This window comes from Lampetra planeri, chromosome 53, assembly GCF_965212315.1.
Source record: "Lampetra planeri chromosome 53, kcLamPlan1.2.h2, whole genome shotgun sequence".
Lineage (NCBI taxonomy): Eukaryota > Metazoa > Chordata > Hyperoartia > Petromyzontiformes > Petromyzontidae > Lampetra > Lampetra planeri.
The window spans coordinates 4,945,564-4,965,793 of NC_136159.1; the positions used below are offsets into that span (position 1 = coordinate 4,945,564).

The 20,230-nt window shown below is 49.4% G+C and overlaps 1 protein-coding gene across 1 annotated transcript; it reads left to right on the forward strand.

Annotated features, from left to right (window-relative positions):
• Positions 1–166: 166 nt before the first annotated feature.
• Positions 167–20,018, forward strand: LOC144734893 (atrial natriuretic peptide receptor 3-like). The gene is made up of 8 exons (XM_078617333.1): positions 167–1,219; positions 7,598–7,720; positions 9,957–10,129; positions 12,606–12,753; positions 13,396–13,490; positions 17,561–17,660; positions 18,139–18,226; positions 19,518–20,018. The coding sequence occupies exons 1-8, from the start codon at positions 511–513 to the stop codon at positions 19,627–19,629; spliced, it is 1,548 nt and encodes a 515-aa protein (XP_078473459.1). The 5' UTR covers positions 167–510; the 3' UTR covers positions 19,630–20,018.
• The last annotated feature ends 212 nt before the right edge of the window (positions 20,019–20,230 follow it).

The following is a 20,230-nucleotide window of genomic DNA, read 5'->3' on the forward strand; positions in this document are numbered from 1 at the left end:
CGGTACGTCTCATTAGCATATACAAGCGCATGGGAGCAGAGGTAGGATAGGGGAGTTGGGCTGGGATGGTGGGTGGGGGGGATGTGGTGGGGGGGGAGGGGGTTGGGGCGGACTGGAGTGGGGGGGTCGCGGAGGAATTTCGCTTTGCAGCAGAGGGTGGCTCCTATCCACAAGAGACGGTGGGGGAATCCTCTCTCTCTCCATCTCTCTCTGTCTCCATCTCTCTCGCGCGCGCGCTCTCCCCGGACTCGCAACCAACTCGCACAGCGCAGCACGCGGCGTTCCTCTACGCGTAACTTTCCACATCCACCAGTTGCAACAAGGTCGACCCCTATCGATACCAGCCACGCGCCTACCTGCCTATCGCGGCGACCACAGCCACCACCAACAACAACAACCACAACAACCACCACCACCACCACCCTCGGCATCCCCCGCGCACACATCACCAGCACACCCAGCGAGTGTCGGGCCCTCCTCCACTCCGAGTCCCGCGGGAGTCGATCATCGATGATGGCGCCGCACTGGTTCCCGCGCACCTGCGCGCTCATCTGCTGCTACCTGTTATCCGGGTCCGTCACAACAACAACAACAGCAGCAGCAGCAGCAGCGCAGCAGCAGCGTAACATCAGCGTCATCGTGCTGCTCCCGTTCGACAACAGCTACCTCTTCTCCATGGCGCGCGTGCGACCCGCGCTCGAGTTCGCCATCGAGGCCACGGAACGCGACGGCGCTCGGGGCGGACGCCGCTTCTCGCTGCGCTTCGCCGACTCCACGTGCGGCAACCAGGCGCTGTTCGCCGCCGTCGACCTCCACGGCGAGCGCGCACCGGATCTCATCGTGGGACCCGCGTGCGTTTACGCAGCCGCGCCCGTGGTGCGCCTCGCGGGACACTGGGACGTGCCCGTGGTCACGGCCGGCGCCCTGGCCGCGGGCTTCGGCGCTAAGCAGGGCGAGTACGCGATGCTCACGCGCGTGGCGCCCTCGTACCACAAGCTGGGCGTCTTCTTCCTCGACCTGTTGCGCAGCTTCCAGTGGTCGCGCGTGTCCCTCGTGTACCACGACGACCACGAGGAAAGGAGCTGCTACTTCGCCGCCGAGGGTATCCACCTGGCGCTGTCCGAGTCGGAGAACTTCTTGGTGAAGATCGACGGCTTCAACGAGGAGAAGAAGGAGAGCTACGAGGACGTGGTGGAAGACATCAGGAGCACGGGCAGAGGTGAGTGAGCGAGATGAGGAGCAGAGAGAGAGAGAGGCAAAGAGAGAGGAGCAAAGAAGGAGAGGGGGGGGGGCAAACAGGGAGAAGAGCATTCTCAACTGGGCCGCGTACACTTTCGTATGTGTGCATGTTGAACTTCTTTCGCACCGTGCTAGGGAAGGACAACAAACGAATACACAAAAAGCAACGTTTTTTTTATTTTTTTACGATTTTTATTATTTTTTCGATCCACGTGACTTTACCGAAAGAACCAAAGAATTTCACAAAAATCAGTTCTAAAGAAACGAGTTTTCAATCTAGATGATATAAAACTGCAGAGCTCCAGTGGTGCTGCTGCTGCTGTGTGTAACTCTCCGGTGTGTGAGTTGGTATGATGATGATGGTGTCCGACGTTTCGGCACCACCCGCCGTGGTTCCTCCATGGAGAAGCAGACTTTCTGCTGGAATGGGATCCTCTCAATCGGTCGGTTCAATAGCCTTCCAGGCGCGTGGAGCGAAACGTCGGACAGACATCATGCCAACAACACGCGGCACAATCGGAAGACGCATTCAGATGAGGCACGGTTTGCCGTGGTGGTCGGTGGTGGTGGTGGTGGTGGTAGCAAGGGTTGGTGGATCGTGCACAGATTGGCGAGACTCGCGAAGGGCGCTGGGCAGCGAGCGAGGCGACCAGGAGATGGCAGTACAGAAAGTGGGTATCATCATCATCATCATCATCGTTGTTGTTGTTGTTGAGTGGCTTTACTCCGAGTGCCAGAGGTGTGGACTCGAGTCATGTGACTTGGACTCGAGTCAGACTCGAGTCATGAATTTGATGACTTGCGACTCGACTTGGACTTGCATAACAATGACTTTGTCCCACCTCTGCCGAGTGCCTCCAGTTTCCTCCCATAAACGCCGTTGTTCTTTTAAAGTTCAAATCAACCAAATATCTCGATGCAGGAACCCTCGTTTAAAACGAGTCTTGAGACGCTGTAAAAAAAATTCCCTCCTGGATAATTTAAATGTAATTCCTCTATATATACACGTGCATGCCACGTGTGTGCCACGTGCGGTCAATACGCTTTGCAGAGCAAGATAACAATGGAAGGGCGAGCGTAAGTAACGATGTGCTCGGCACACCAATTAGTTAATTCGCGTGCTAATGAATTAATCTATAGGTATTCCAATTAAACGAAAGCAAATTGAGACACCGGGTCTCTTCCAAGCGGAGAGCTGGATTCACTATTACTCTTACAATCTAATGCAAAAAGGGCTGGTTTCGCCTTTCTGGGGACTCATCAGCAGAGACAACACGTGGTAAACACACACACTGATTGTTTTCCAGACGTCCATTGGTACGCGATCGCCCTCTCTCACTCTCTCCGACACGCAACGATGGTCAGGTTTTTTGTTTTTGTTGACAGTCAAAGTTTGTTGGCACTGACGACCCATGGGGTAGAAAGAGGAGCAGCACCTACCAATAACATCTGCTAAAGCGGCACCCATTTGTTTGGCAAGCCTTGCACTGCTGATGCGCCACAAGTAGGGAGAAACCAGTCCAGAGTGCGCACGTTTAAACGCATCATGTTGGCTAAGATCAGCCTGGGAAGGTCGCTATGACCTCAACTGCGGAGATGTTGGGACGAAATCATCTCGCGTGCAGATGATTGGTGGATCATGAATCACATCGCAGGATCGCGAGAGATGGTGGAGGCTTGGGGAGGCCTGCATCCAACAGTGGATTGACTGTGGATGATGAGTGATTTAATTTGAATACAAATTATATGGTGACGCTGCTGCTGCGTCGGCAGCGGTGCACAATTAACAACAACAAAACAACTCAACAAATTCGTCAACAACACTGTGTGGCCTTCAAATATATAGTCGTCGACGTTTCGGGCATCTGCCCTTCATCATAGCACAAGGACGTGGTGAAAGACATAAGGAACATCGTCAGAAGTGAGAGGAGCAACTATTGTAGCAATTATTCTTCGAAAGTAAGCGCTATGAAGAAGGGTCATTTCCTGAAACGTCGTCTAATAAAGATTTTTTTTTTCGATTACGACCACACATAGTGTTGTTGACGAATGTATCGGGGGCTTTGTTGTTGTTGTTGTTTAACTCTAAACGCTCGCACGCATTTCACTCCAGAGCTGCGTGAAGTTCCCTACGACATCTAAAGTGAACGAAGTCCGTGAGTTTTTATCATCTCTCTGACTGCAGGGATTCATCTTCTTGGTTCTTTCGGTAAAGTTACGTAGAAGTCACGTCTTCTACGTGACTTTACCGAAAGAACCAAGAAGATCTCTCTCTTTGTTTTTTTGTGTGTGTCTCACACGACTTGTTAGACATCCTTCAATTTAGATTTTCTCTTATCGATTGTCAAAAGTAGTGGATTTCAATATATCTATGTATTTTAACGACCGGATCGAGAGGAGCCCGTTGAGGTGGTTCGGGCACCTGGTAAGGGACAATGCCCCCCGCTCGACTCCCTCCTCGACCTCGAGCGGGCAGCAGCAGCAGCAGCAGCGACGACGTCCCACGGGGCGAAGACCCCCGGGGCCGGCCCGGGACCCGCCGCTGGCGAGACGACGTCGCTTGGCTGGCCTGGGGACTCCCCAAGAAGCGATGGAGTAGTGTGTAGTATAGTGTAGTGTATAGTGTAGTGTGTAGTGTGTAGTAGTGTAGTGTATAGTGTAGTGTATCGTAGTGTAGTGTATGATAGTGTATAGTGTAGTGTATAGTAGTGGAGTGTATTGTAGTGTAGCGTATAGTGTAGTGTATCTTAGTGGAGAATATTGTAGTGTAGTGTATAATAGTGTATAGTAGTGTATAGAGTAGTGTATAGTGTAGTGTATAGTAGTGTATAGTAGTGTAGTAGTGTATTGTAGTGGAGTATAGTGTAGTGTATAGTAGTATAGTGTATAGTTGTGTAGTAATGGTTTGTAGTGTATAGTAGTGTAGTAATGTATAGTGGTGTAGTGTATAGTAATATAATGTATAGTACTGTAGTGTATAGTAACTATTGTAGTGTATATTGTAGTGTATAGTGTAGTGTGAAGTAGTGTATAGTGTAGTAGTAGTAGTGTGTAGTAGTGTATAGCGTAGTGTATAGTGTAGTAGTAGTGTGTAGTAGTGTATAGTGTATGGTAACGTAGAGCGAGAGTCTGGACCGCGACCCTCACCAGGACAAGCGGACTGAGAAACGAACGAATGTAAACATCCGTTAATTATCTGTAGATAACCACCATTACCCACCAAAACACTACTTTGGCAAATTCTCAAAAGGGAACTGAAGCTTCCGATAACAATCTCATAACGTTTCTAACGCCCCCCCTATTTCTATAACACGTTTTTAGTTTCTTCAAACACAGGTTAAACAATGTATCGGTTTAATTTTCGATTTAAAGCTTTCGTGACTGCAGGGATTCATCTTCTTGGTTCTTTCTGTAAAGTCACGTCGGCTGCTTGCGTTGTGGCCGAAACGTCGTGAGAATTTTTTTATGTTTTATTTTTATTATTTTATTATTTCTCTTCTACGTGACTTTACCGAAAGAACCAAGAAGATTGAATCGGTTTGTTAAATTGTTGTGGAGAATTAAAACTATTAATGCCATCTTAATTGTAATACTACATCACCATGCTGGTCAGTCCGGGTTCGTGATGCAAAGGTGCCCAGCCAGGGCCAACACAGATTCACCACTCGCCGCTGATTTTTAGCCGTGGCCGGGACTCCAACTCGGACTAACGGGTTCAGACCACAGTGCGCTAACCATAGCGCCACCACTCCCCGCCTACCCACCCACCCCTCACAGTGCAAGCTGCATTGCCCCGTACGTAGCAGCTGCTTGTTAAATGTTGCTGGCTAATTTGGAAGGTGGATCATCCGGTTCAAATCACTATTGAGATCCGATACGGCTGCCCGTTGATGGTTAGGGCCGGTTTGGCCCCTTGTAAGTGGTGGAAATTGCGACTTTCTCACGCGAACTGAGCCGGCGTCCGATCGAACTACTTATTTTGTTGAGTCTACGTTGGCCATGTGCTGTGATGAAGGGCGGCCACTGCTCGAAACGTCGCCTATTTTTTGTATGTGCTTGTTTTATACTCTTTTGTTCTTTCGGCAAAGTCACGTAGGTAAAAAATAAAATCCGTGCTTTATTTTATTTTAAATTTCTACCTACGTGACTTTACCGAAAGAACCAAAGAGTATGGATTCCTGCAGTCACGAAAACTTCAAATCAATATACGCTTTTTTTACCCCTTTTAATCCCACAGTGTTATTCACGAAAGCGTTGACTGATATCGTCTTAATAGCTGCAGCGTCACACGTTACAATGCACAAGTGAGCAATGTTCACGCACGTGGATGCACATATAAGTCGTCTATATTAGCCATATTATTGCATTTAACTTGTAGTATAATAAAATAATTATTTTATTATGTTTAATTTTTATTATTTTATTATTTCCACTCTACGTGACTTTACTGAAATAACCAAGAAGATGAATCCCTGCAGTCACGAAACCTTTAAATCGAAATTTCATCGCAAAGATTTATCGAACTTTGATAACCAAATGCTGCATGAGGCGGTCAAGGGGGTGGGTGGGGGGGCAGTATTTGACCATACTTCACCATGCTGGTCAGTGTGGGCTGGTGAGGCGAGGCGGTGTGTGGGGGGCCAGCTCAGATTTCACTCGACCCGCCACTGACGTTCGCCGTGGCCAAGAATCGAACTCGAGTATCGGGAGTACGCAACGGAGTGTGCTAACCACTGCCCCACCGCTCCCCCACTGCAACACGTGACTACATACAGCACGAAGGCTTACGCATGCGTTTACATCGCAATGCAGTGAAATGTACAAGAATTACAAGATTAAGTTTATCTTAAAAAATATATAAACTGTCGACTTCATACGTGATAATAACGCGTTTCTTATTTACAGATATGTGGACTGGTATATCCGTGCTTAGAACAAGAACACGTTTGTAGAATCAAAGTGTTAATTAAGCACTGCTTTTGGGGTAGAATGGCCGCACAGCGGTGATCGGGCTGGGCGATTAACCCGGCGACCCGAGTTCGATTCCCGGCCACGACTACCACCATTGATGAGCGATTTAAGAACGGGTTGTGCCAACGTCAGAGCAGATGGTGGGACACTGCGCGAAAGGCAGAGATCTGTGGGTCTCGGTGTGAGTCTGTGGGTCTCTGTACGAGTCTAAACGCCCCTGTATGATTCTATAGATCTCTGTGTCAGTGTAGGTGAAAGCAGATAGTGGTGGAATACTGCGCGAACAGCAGATCTTGGAGGTTTCTGCGTCTCTGCTGCAGAGCAGCAGCAGGAACTGCCAGATTGTAGAATTTGTTGGTGACACAGAGGTGTATAGTCGTGGTGGTGGTGGTGGTTGTGGTCGTTGTGGTAGCATCAGCGATGTCCACGATGGCATCTCCTTGATCTTCGGCGAATTTAGGTGGCAGGTGAGAAGCCAGGTGGTGATGGGCAGTTTCCAAAGGATCATTCGTTGCTTGAGCCTGCGGTGAGATGCGTTGAGAAACGGAAGTTTACGCGGCTCAGACGAAACAAGGGTGGTTCGCGATTGTAAGCGAAAAGGAAATAAATAATATTTAAACATACTTTTTTTTAAACACGCTTTCATTAAATGTACAGTACGAGTAATGGCAGACCTCCATGACTCGAGGAAGTGGCCCCGAAGCTTGCCATAACGTAAAGGGGTCGTGGTCATTTACAGCCAACGTCAGTTGACCGTGGACAATTAGACCCAAGCCGAAACATAACACGTAAAATTTTTTTTAAATATATCTTTTTTTTATTATTATATAATATAGTATTGTCATCAGTATGACATAAGTATACCAAGTTTGCAGTCGATACCACATTGGGAAGTGGGTTAAAATTGAGTTACAAGATTTGAGGATACGACAACAACAACGACAACAACAACAACAGACAGAGTGAGTTAAATAAAATCGTGTAAAAAAAGATCAACATGGTTGTGTATTTGCAAAGACGCAGGGCCGATTCAGATTTCACTCGCCGCCACTATTGCTGGGTCATCGCCGGGAATCGAACTCGGGCTCCAGTTGTTCATAACTGCAACACCAACTGACTTTCTTGAGCCTCCGTTCGCAGGGGGTATCGGCCGTGTAAATCCCAAGCGTGCGTGTGTGTAGGTCGACTCAGTCTCAAATTAGTGTCTGGTGTGGTGAGTAAACATCGCCACTGGGGAGACAAAGGCGTGGTGCTGGACCACCCACCCACTCGTGTGCCGTGCCGGCCTTCATCGGTGCTACTCGCTAACAGCACTTGGCCCAACAATCTTAAGGCTATACGGGGGACCTTTATCTTTGTCCCGTGTGTGTGTGCCGTGTGCGTGCAGTGGTCGTGATATGCGCGAGCGGCGATACAGTCCGCAACATCATGCTGGAGGCCCAGCGCAAGGGGATGACGAACGGTGACTTTGTCTTCTTCAATATCGAGCTCTTCAACAGCACCATCTACGGTGAGGGAAATGGAGGGGGGCTGGGGGCTGAAGCGGGGGGGGGGGGTGGCTGGGGGGGGAGAGCCCAGCCGGCTTGTCTGTCAAGATGACAGCGCCACTCTTAATGCTGTCATCTTGACATTCAGAGCATCCTGAGACTCCCCGCTGTGCGCTTTCGCAGCCCAATTCCTGTGGGGTTTTTTTTTTCATTTTTTGCGATAGCCGTTATCACCAGCACTTGGACACACACACATATACAACTAGGGGTTGTTCGGGGGTGCCTGTGGTGCCCCTCACAACCATTTACGGCCTTCCGTCAGGAAAGTCACAAAAAAATTGCACACGAACGACGCATTCACGCAAGCACCCGATGCTCCGTTTTGAAGTTTGAAAATGAAACATCTCTGAATTGTATTATGTTTTGAATTAGATAAATTTTTTTCGTCATTAAACGCTTATATCATTTTACATCTGGAAGACTTCATTGAAAAAGGACATTTCGCGTGAATTTTCTCTCGACGTTAAGTAGATGGCCTTGCCAGGGGTTCGGTTCGATGCGGACTTTCAACCGTTTGGGATTACGGGATCGAGATAAGGCGACACAGAGCTGCTGGCTGTGCGAGAAGACCGCCGTCTGCAGATCGATCCCAACGTAATCGAATGTCTGTTCCTGCGCCTCCGTCGTTCATGCAGGGGGCGAGTAGGTTTGCAGCGCCCCCTGCATTAAAACGACGGAGAGTGCTGCGTTCATCAAAGATAGATTAAAGTTGTGCGCTTATATAAGAGTGTGCGCGTCATTTGCTCCGTGTTTTCTCTCGCTGACTTCCATCGGCTGACACCTCTGCTTCTGGCCATGCCCAAGAGAAACGTTAAATCCCTTTATTTGCCAGATGCGTGCGCAAAGGCCTGTCGATCGTGGAGCTGTGCAAAGTTTTTTTGAATCGGGGGGGAGGTTGGGTGGGGAGTTGGAGAGATAATGAGGCTTATTGCTCCGTGGTTGTCTCCGCTGTGCTCGCCGTCAGCCCACGCCGTTCAAAATCAAATTAAAACCACGGCGTCTGTACCCTGCCGACAAGTAGGCACACTCCTCCGGGCTCCACGGGGTTGAGGGGGCCACAAAAAATCCACCTCGGGTTGTTTTTCTTTTTATCCCGGTCGTTGCCAGCTTGCCGGGTTTGCGATGCACGCCGAAGCCGGGTTAGATTTATTGCCGTAAAATTTTCCGCGCGATGATGAAGCCACTTCGTTGAGCTTCTCATTCGATGACCGCCCAAGGTCGCTTCTGAAAAATAAGCCAATGGCTCAGTGGGCTTTACCTGGTGAGATAAAAAAAAATTGTTTAGTTTTACAAATATAGATTTTTTTTAGGGATTTGATTACCTTGCCTAAACTTTGCACTCCTATCGTGTTTTGTTTTTTGCGATGCTCGTTGTTGCCACGTTCTGACCCCGTGCCCCCTACTGGGCATCTTTGAAAAAGTGCTTTATAGCTCATCGGATTCTGATTGTGCTAATGACAGTGCCTTCTGCGTGAGCACTTTCCCCATCGCGGAGTTCATGAAAGCTTCCCAGGAGCACTGCTCTTGTGTGAGCCCCTGACCCTGCATTATATTTACATCATGTAGCCTTGACATTGCAATTGCCAATTAATCCACCTGCACCCAATTACCAAAGTCTGGAAAATCTGAAAAGGGGCTTTAGGGTTTTATTGCTTCATAGAATTATAGCCATGAGCCGTGACTGCCCAATAACCGTGTGTCAGAGTGTGTGTGTGTAGGGGGAGCGGTATTACAGTGGTTAGCGCACTGTTTCTAACCCGGCGATTCGGGTTCGATTCCTGCTCGAAGCCAACATCGGTTCTGGACCTCCCTTAGGTCAATTCAGCTTCAACTGAGTACCTGGGCTCAGTGTGTAAACATCAGCACTGGGGGAGACAAAGGCGGCTGGGCGTGGTCCTGGCCACACTGCCCTCTTCTTAATAGGTGCTCACGAACAGCACTTTCCCCAAACCGCTTGTTAAAGGAAGGCGGTCTTTATCTTTGTGTCAAATCTACACAAGTGTGGCGGGGAGCAGCGGTCAGCGCACGGGCACGCTCTAGGCTCCCCGGCAACCCGGGTTCAATTCTCCCCAGGTGTCATGGCTAACACCGCCGGTTCGCGAGCTCTGCCGACGCCATGGGTCTGGGCAAGAGAGAGAGAGAGGCAGAGAGAGAGAGAGAGACAGAGAGAGGAGACGCTATCCTCGCTGCGTTTCTCAGGCAACGGGAACTGGCTGAGGGACGACGGGCGCAACGACGAAGCGCGGAGGGCGTTCCGCGCCCTCAAAACGGTGACGCTGCTCCGCTCGGTGCGGCCCGAGTTTGAGGAGTTCACCGTCGCGATGAGGCAGCGCTCGCTGGCGCAGCATGGCTTCGACTACGGCAACGATCAGGTGCGGAATCGACGGCGGCGTCGTCGTCGTCATCGCCCGTCCGGTCGCCACCAACAGTGTAGTGCAGTGGTTCTTAACCTTCACTGGCAGCCTTTGTCGCACCGTTTTGGTTCTGAATCGTTAAACATGTTCATTATTTCGACTTAAAACTTTCGTGACTGCAGGAATTCATATGCTTTGGTTTCTTTTTCGGTAAAGTCACGTAGATAGAAAAAAAAATAAAGTGAATAAAAATAATAAAAATAAAATAAACCATTTAAAGCTTTCGTGACTGCAGGGATTCGTCTTCTTGGTTCTTTCGGTAAAGTCACGTGGAAGGGAAATAATAAAATAATAAAAATGAAACATAATAAAATACAATTCTCACGACGTTTCGGCCACAACGCAAGCAAATCACCCAGACACATACAAATACAACACTAAACCATCCGCATCCTACCAGGCAAAGCCCACTAAGGTGCCGTGTTTTCGCGGTTGTGTCGTCCAGAAAAACATTCTCATTCGTTTCGCGAACTCGTTGTTTGTGACTTTTGTTCCGCAATTTTTTTTTTATCATGAGCCCAACTTTGCAGTCTTGTGTTTATTAAGCTCCGCGATAATTTCCCGTCATTAAATTTTCATCGGTCGTTATCGTGACTCTTTATCGGCGAATCTGATGAGGTTCGTGACTTCCCCACTTAGGTTCATGCCTTTTTTTTATATCCCCGATCGGATGTTCACCAAACGTCTTCTAACGAACCTTGCCTTGCGTAACTCTGGCGAGAGCGCGGCACGTCTGCCTGAGTGGCGTCTGAAATGTATTTGGCTCACTCTCTGCAACAACAACAAAATCTCAGCGTAACAATTCCATCCTTACAAAAGGCTTTTCATCATTTCTAAATATGTTTTATTTAGTCGTTGGTCTGCTCACGGATTGGACGAATCCATTAATTTCCACTTAATCGAATGCATTTTCATACCTTACAAACAGATGCCCATAATGGTGCATGATATTTCGTGAATTTCTTTCTTTCCAATAATTCGGCGTATCCTCACGGTCGTTTGGCCTCTGCAATTTTCGTTTATTCTGTTCGCAGCGATCTTTTGTTTGGGGGGGGGGACCAATATCTCTTTGTAGGATACAAAGCCTAATGAGTCTCTCACGGTCGTACTCGCCTCCTTTTACGAACACGAGAACGATTGTGGCATCGCTCCACGCTTGCGTCGTTCCGTTTTTTCCGTGTAAGCGTTTGGCGAATGGCACCGGCCGAGTTCGCTCCGGCAAACCCTGTCCCCGCTTCTTGGAACGGTAATTCCGCCTAGTTTTTTCGAACCGTTCCCTTGTTTCAGACCAATGAGGTGTTTACTCCTTCCAAGGGTGACGTCTGATACTTCCTCTTCTTCATCTGAACAACAACAAAAACCAGTGGGATTCCTGGGTTACAATAAAAAATAAAATGAATACAGAGATCTGCACAATTGATGTGTTTTGTCTCTAACCTGCTCTCGATCTACTTGACGCCCTAAGGGCGACTACCATTTGCGAATTACCGATCATCAACCTGCACATTTCTGCTATCGTGCTCTGCCAATTTTTGCGACGATGTATTCCGCCGTTTATTGTTTTGTGATTTATTTTTTAGTCAGCTCGCTTGCTTTATTTTCTCATTCTTTACCCAAATAATTATCTCACAGCACTTGCCCAAACAGTATGTTAAAGGTTAATACAGTACACAGGGGATATTTGTCTTTGTGAGACTCTGCGGGGAGAGGTTTGTGCCCTGGCTGGCACTCTGCAATACAGACCCGGCGACCCAAGTGACTGATATTAAAGGGTATCTCGTGACCTTGTGTGTTTTAAGTTCCCGTGCGTGTGCGTCACCGCATGTCTGCGTGTACATGTGTGTGTGGTGCTCGCTAACAGCACTTTCCCCAACAGTCTGTTAAGGCTATACGGGGGATCTTTATCTTGTGCGTCGTAGGGAGCGGTACTGGTAGTGGTCGCATCCCGCTCACCGCTAACACCGGTGACGATTATCTGAACTGGTCCTAGGCCTCGCCTAGATGGCCGGGCCTGATGCTGGCCACCCACCCCCATGCATACCGTGCCGGCCTTCATAGGTTCTACTCGCTAACAGCACTTGCCCCGACAGTCTGCCAAGGCTACATGGTGGGGGGTTCATAATCAACGTTTTTGGGTTTAGATCGCGTTATTTATAAATGTGTCGTAACCCTCCACCACCCGACACGGCCAATCAGTAAAAAAGTGTCACGTTGACAAAAGACAAATAGTTCACTGCTTTAGCCCACCGGTGTGTTGAAGCGTGAAACCACAACATTTACAATTTGAGTACGACGTTTCGCTGGTATTTGCATCCAGCGATCTAAACCCAAAAACGTTGATTATGAATAATATTGGTCGCGAAAGCCTACGTGTTAAACTGATGGTGGGGGATGTTTGTCTTTGTTTTGTGCGTGTGTCCGCGTGTGCGCTCAGGTGAACATGTTCGTCGAAGGCTTCCACGACGCCATGGTCCTCTACGCCCTGGCCCTGCGCGACGCGCTGAGCGGCGCGGACAACCAGCAGGGGGAACAACCCTCGGGTCTCGAGGTCACGCGCCTCATGTGGAACCGCACTTTCCAAGGTCGTTATACATTTGTTACTTTTTTTTTTATCGCTCGTTGCCGTCCCGGGGCGGCGACGCGGCCCGGCGGTTTCGCGCGTTCGCCCACCCCTCGAAGCATCCGGTGGGCTGCCCCGGTTAATACCGCGGTTTTTGTGGCGCGCGTCGGGATCGTGAACACCGCTCGCCGCCTGCTACGCAGTGGACATTCAAGATCCCGCGAGGTCGTTGGCTTCAGAGATCATCTGATGCCTCCAGTCTAAGTAAAGAATCTGATTCGGTGGCGAGACAGCGAGGGCTGCACCTTTGACCTTTTTTTTACCTTTAACACCAGGTGGCGAGACAGCGAGGGCTGCACCTTTGACCTTTTTTAACCTTTAACACCAGGTGGCGAGACAGCGAGGGCTGCACCTTTGACCTTTTTTGACCTTTAACACCACGTGATACTGCAGACGATACCCGGCTGTGTGTACGTATGTACGTTGAACTTCTTTCGCACCGTACGAAGCCAACCGCGCTAATCGAAGGTGCCGGGGGAGGGGGGGGGAGGACAACTAACGGCTGTGACGTGCAGTGCCTTCGCGACGGTCTTGCCCTTTATATGAACGTCGCGAATGCCTAAATGTGCTGTAACTCACGGAGGATTCGATTGGATCGCTGCAGGCATCGCCGGGCCCGTGTCCATAGATGACAACGGGGACAGGGAAGGCGACTTCTCCGTGCTGGGTATGACGGATGGAGACACTGGAAAGCAAGAGGTATTTAAAACTATTAAACACATTTTTTTTTATCTGACCAGGTAAGGCCCACTGAGCTCTTAGCTTATTTTTCAGAAGCAGCTTAATCGCGTGGAAATGTTTAGCAGCCAAATGCTCCAAACGCGTGACGTTGATTCTAAATGTGAATTGGGAAAAACCGGAGGACCCGGAGAAAAATCCACGAGACCACGGGGAGAACACGCAAATTACAAACATACAGGAGGTGTCAGGGTCGGAATGGAACCCACGACCTACTGCGTACCACGTGAGGGAGATAACATCTCCTAGCCACCACGACGTTTCTTATCCTGCTGCCGAGCGGTACTAATTCAGGCCGCCACGATGTAATTGTTCCACGATACGACGCTTGTCACATTTTATTTTATTATGCCATCGTTTCGCTGTACTTTCAGTGTTGTATATACAGTACAAACACAGACGACTTTAAAAGTACTTTGGCCGATGTTCGCTCGACACAAGCCTGCCACGAGCCATCTCATCGGCATGACATCACAAAATCCCGAACGCTCACAATGACCACGCCGCCAAATTTCCTCCGTGAAAGAAAAAAAAAACCCATTTCAGACGCGTCATTCATATTTTAGGCAACGGCCATTTATTTAACGACTTTTGAACAATCGTGTTCGTTTTTTGGTATGAACTGACGGGAAAGGAATAAACCGCAGCAGCGACGAATCGCGATGCGGTCATTTTGCGAAAAAACGCAAACGATACAATTGTCCCCCCGCGGACGTTTCGGCGCAGAGGGTGTTTATCGCGGGGTCATCGCCACGCGTCACGGTGACCCCACTGCCGATTCCACCCGCCGCCCGCACGCCCGGGCGCTCGCACGGCGGGCGCTAACGCGGCTGCCACATTTGCAAGTTAATTGGCGGCATTACGGCGGGAGCCTTCAAGTGCCGGGGACAGCTGAAAGCCAATTATTGTGTTTTATTAAGTGCCACGCCGCGGAAGGCGATGTGCTGTGACATCATTTGTGGGATTTCAACGTCGAATCTGCGTGGAAGGGGGGGGGGGGGCTGGGGAAGGTGTGGAGAGGTGCGGGAAGGTTTGTGCCCCCCCCCCCCCCTTAATGCTGTGCTCCCCCCCCAACGCTATGCCCCGCCCCTCTTAATGCTGTGCCCTCTACCTAACGCTGTACCCCAACCCCCGTAATGCTGTACCCCCACCCCCCCAACGCTGGGCCCCACCCTCCCCCTTAACGCTTTGCCCCCCCCGCCAATGCTGTGCCCCCCCTTGAACGCTGCGCCCCCCGCCCCCCCTTTGAAGCATCATGGTCCGTGCTCTGCACAAGTGGTGTCTCCACGCTCTCTCTCGTGGTCTCGCCCTACCGAGCGTGGACAGCTCTAACAATGGGGGGGGGGGGGGCGTGGAGGGGTGGGGGGCCGGGGGGGGAGGGTTATGTAAACGTTTGTCTCTTTCCCAGTACACTATATTGTCATGGTAATGATAATAATAATTCATAGACCAGGATTTGACTACTTCAATGGGGGGCAACGGCAAAACGTCGGCCCGCAAGACCCACAGTGTTAATCACCCTTAAAACGTGGCCACGCGCGTTGCCCTCGCATCAATCCACTGCTTGGATGAGGGCCTCCCCCCCCCCGCTCCGCTCCCCCCGCGCCGTGCGGGGTTGTTCGAGCATTCTTCAAGCACGCCGCCGCCGCCGCTCACAAGCGACGGTGACGACCGTGGAATCGGCCGCCGCTTCCTCGCCACGTCTGCTGCCCACAGAAACCTCGTGGCGCTGGGCTTAGCGTGCAGGCTCCTCCAACCAGGGCTGAACGATTAATTGATTTCAAATCGATTAATCGCAATTTGAAACAATGCGGTTTGCAAATCGCAAAGGCTGCGATTTTTTGCGATTTGAAAAGTCCTGTTCCGCTACTTTCTTATTGGAAATGTTTTATTTTTTATTATTACAACTTTATTTATTTAACTTAACATTTGTTCTATGTTTGATTGTTCTATTTAAATTAAAACATGTTAATAAATACATGTTGGAAGCAATTCATATCTTTTGAGTTCTCATCCTTGTATTAGAGTATAAAGAGCAGTTCATATTTTGATGGTATCATGTTGCAATGCTCCATCACACTTTTTAAAATCTATTACACAGTGAATATTGAACTGAAGCTTGCCTTAAAAAAATGTAATCACATATCAAATCGCATTATCTGACAGACAAATCGCAATTAAATATTTTCCCTAAATCGTTCAGCCCTACCTCCAACGCCTGTGCTTGGCTTTTGGGGGATGTGGCGACATTCGCGAGGTCGGGCTCATCGCAGGCGGAGTCTCCGGGAACGAGTCCGCGAGACTCGGTGCCACCTCGAATCTTTAAACGCGCTTTTGGGATTATTTTGATTATTTTGCTGCGATTAATGGTCCAAATGACGGGCCACTTCGTTGAGCTATCATTTGTGGTGGCCAGGTCGCTTCTGAATAATAAGTTGATACCTCAGTGGGCTATGCCTTGTATAGGATGGGAGTGGTTTAGTTTTATTTGTATTTGTTTCTCGTACTTTGCACTACCATCGTGTCTTTGTATTCTTTGTTGTTGTAACGTTCTTAGCCCGCGCCCCGACTGGACATCGGTGAAAAGAGTTTCATAGCTCATCGGATTCCTCCCATTGTAAATACATATTCCGATTCTGATTAAGGTAAACGAATCTTAAGACAGTAGTAAGAATAATAACAATAATAATAAAAGTGAGACGAAATGACCCGGCGGATACACATCACGTCCAGCAAACAACCTGAAGCCCTGGCAGGTGAGGGGCCCGTTGCGATAGTGCTTCTCAACTAGTGGGGAGACGCAGACCCCCCCCCCCCCCACTGGGAGTACACGTGGCAACGTCCCAGGGGGGAAGGGGGGCAAGTGAGGTGACTTATAAATGCGTGAAACGATAGCGTGCGCGAGAGTCAATTGGTGAAGAGCCGCGTATGAATCTGGCGATATGAAATAACTACGATAAAAATGTTGAGTCTACGTGGCAACCTGTAACGACGTAGAAGACCTTTCTAAACTCATTGGTCGTAAAAAAAAAGTGGTTTCCAAGAGTAACCAGCGAGCGCGAACACATTACAGCGCGCATTGCGGAGCGTCCGTTGAATTTGTGTTCATTCGCTTGCAGTTACTCGCCGGTTAGGATACCTCACAACATGGACCATTGCTTCAAGTATTGATGTCCATTATTCGAACATTTATTTCTCAGAACTACATTGGGTCAGGCGCAATGGTGGGGGGGGGAGGCGGGTGTGTACTCGGTTGAAACACAGTAGCCCAAAAAAAAAAAGATTGAGAATAACCACTGCACTACAGCAACACTCCTGCAGCGAGGTCGACAATGTTGACAAAGCGTTTGCGATGATTAATCTCAACGTCGTCGTCGCTGTGCGGGCGAAACGGGTGACGAGGCGTGTGACAACGCACGGCCGCCAACACTCCCCCAGGGGAAGCCAACGGGTCCCAACGCTGCTCGGCTTCTGAAATAAAGTCAACTATAAACTAATTTATCTTTTTACTTCACCAGGCAATGCTCCACTGAGCTATGCGGCTCCTTTTTTTCAGAAGCGACCTGGCCACGTGTGATAGCTCAATGACGTGGACTCATGATCACGTGGTCTGTTGTGGGCTTTGTCAAATGGAGAATAGCAGCAGCCAAATACTCTAAATGCCCGTCGATTCTAAATGTGTGACGGGGAAAAAACGGGAGTAACCGGATAAAAATCCACACGACCACGGGGAGACAGACACGCACCACTTCAAATATACAGCAGGCGTCCGGATCGCGATCGAACCCACGACCTCCTGCACACCAAGCGAGGTAGCTAACATCTCGCCACCAAGCGGTTTGGTTGTCGGAGCTGGGCCCTCTTACAGGGATCAAACCGCCCAGCGGGTGACAAGCATCTCGCGCGCCGCTCGATCCATCGATCCCACCTCCTCGTCTCGCTGAGCTCCCGTCGGTGCGAATCATGGTCACATCCCCCCCCTACCCCCCGCCTTGCCAAAAACTCAGAGCCCTGTAACCCTTGCCTTCCAGGTCATCACCAACTACTACGGAGCCCGGCGGGCGTTCGAAAACACGGCCGCGATGGAGCTGTCCTGGCCCGGTGGATCTCCTCCGCCCAACACCCCGCTATGTGCGTTGTGCAACCGTGAGCATCGACACTCTGCGCTCGCCACCGCAGCGTCATTTCTCGACGACGTCTGTCAAATCCTGGGCGTCTGTGAGAAGGGCGCTTTGTAGTTCATCGGATTTTGTATAACGAGCGCCGCACACGTATCTACCGCCAGTTCCTAGTGCGGTTTCGAAACGCATCTAAACTGAACCGTCGGTCCCTGTGTTTTGGCTGTCTCTGTGTCTGTGTTGTCCAGGTCTCTTGCCTGTTTGTCCACCTGTTCGTCTGTCTGTGTGTCTGTCCAATCATCTGTCTCTGTCTGTCTGTCTATCCGTCTACCCGTCCATTTTCCCATCTGTCCATCTCTGAGGCTGTCTGTCCATTATTCTGTCTGTGTGTCCATCCATCAGTCTTGCCTGTCTGCTTGTTAATTTGAAAGGCCGATTTATTGTTTTTATTTCCCCCCCCCTCCCATCCGCTGTCGTCAAATGCTTTGCAGACGTCGTCAGGAGCTCGGCCGTGTCCGGAGTCGTGATCGGAGGCTTCGTGCTGTGCGCCGCGGTTCTCATCGCAGCCTATGTCGTCAGGTGAGATGTCCGGTCACGCTTCCTCCTGTGCGGGGGTCACGCGTTCGTCCCGGCGGCCGGAGTCCACGGTGCGTCGGTGTCACCGATCACGCGCCCGCGACCTCGATTTTTTGCACGGAGCCCTAAAGAAAAACTTCTGGTGAACGCAAACCAGAATGGTGTAGGGCGAAATAATGTTGCTGTGGATGAGTCTTCGCTTGGAGAACCTTAGTCACTGGGAAGATTCCACACGTGTGTACATACGTATGTTGAACGTCTTTCGTGCCGTACGTAGTCAACAGCGCTGATGATGATGATGATGGTTATTTATTGATATAGGAAAGCCACGCTGAGTCCAAGAACTATTTTTAAGGCGGTTCCTGCTACATTGGGTGTTTATTTAAAGAAGTTTCAGCCAGACTTGAAACCCATAATGAATAAATATTGTTATATTCTTTGAATTTTTCGGTAAAGTCACGTAGATAGAAAAAATAAAATAAATGAAAAAATATTACATAACATTATTTGTTATTTATAATATTTTATTTACTTTTATTTTTTCTATCTACGTGACTTTACCTAAAGATCCAAAGAATACGAATTCCTGCAGTCACGAAAGTTTTAAGTAAAAATGTAACAAATATTTTGATTCTGATTAAGAGTTATTTTTGCCCCTTTGTATCGCGGTCACAGGGTCGTCGCCTGCCCGCGCGTGTGTGTGTGTGTCTGTGTGTGTGTCTGTGTGCGTGTCTGTGTGTGTGTCTGTGTGCGTGTCTGTATGCGTGTATGGGGAGCAGTAGTGAAGCGGTTAGCACTGCTACGAACCTGGGTACCCGGGTTCGATTCCCGATCACGGCCAACACCAGTGACAATTATCTGAACCGGTCCTGGGTCTCCCCTAGGTCGACTCAGCCTCAAATGAATACCTGGTGCGGTGTGCAAACATCACTACTGGGGAGACAAAGGCGGTCGGGGCTGGTGTTGGCCACCCACCCCCTTGTGTGCTGTGCCGGCCTTCGTAGGTGCTACTCGCTAACAGCACTTGCCCCTACAATCTGTCAAGGCTATACGGAGGATACTTACTCTTTGGTTTTGTCGGTAAAGTCACAGCAAGAAGCTGTGGTTGTCCCACCTGATGATGGACGCTTGTGTTGCGCCCGAAACGTCGTGACTAAATTTATTTGATTGTATACCGACGTGACTTTACCGAAAGAACCAAAGAGTATGGATCCCTGCAGTCACGAAAACTTCAAATCGAGATTATACGGAGGATCTTTTGTGTTTTGTGCGCGTGTGTGCTGTGTGGGGGCAGGCGGAGGTATACGGTGGTGGTGATGAGGCGCTCTCGGCTGCACGGGGAGGACCTGGAGAAGCACAGTCGCTTGCGGGAAGATTCCGTCCGCTCGCATTTCTCCGAGGCGTGAGGTTTCGGGAGATGAAAAACCGCCCCTCCCAAAAAAAAAACGAGGTTTATTATTTAGAGCCCAAGAGCGTTTGTGCCCGCATGAAATATCGGCGCGCGTCTTCCCTTCTCTGTGTGAAAACAACAACAAAACGATGGAGTTCCATTCACATGGTGAAGGTGCAGCCTCTTGCAATCGCTTTGCTCACACGGCTGTGGCCTTCCGTTAGGGGAGCCCCTCGAGATCCCACTTTTGTGTAGGGCGCTAAACAACGAGGTCTGTTGTGGGCTTTGTAAAATGGAGAATTTTCAAAAGAAATGTATTCTAACATCGGCAGCTTTGTTTGAGATGTAAATGCGATGTGTAGGTCTGAAAAAAATGTATTTTAAAGTGAAAGAGATTATCTTTAATTATGAGTTGTTTTATCGCTAAATTGAAAGGCATTATAAAATTCAGTTTTTGGTCTTTATTTACACCCCAACGGTATTCCTGCCGAGATATCGGGCATCGTGTTCGCTCGGCGAAGATTCCATCCGGAAACCGGGCAGAGCAGCGTGGACCCCCCTCTTGTCTCACAATTTCACAGAACACTTCAAAGAGGGGCCTCCTTTTCATCTTTACG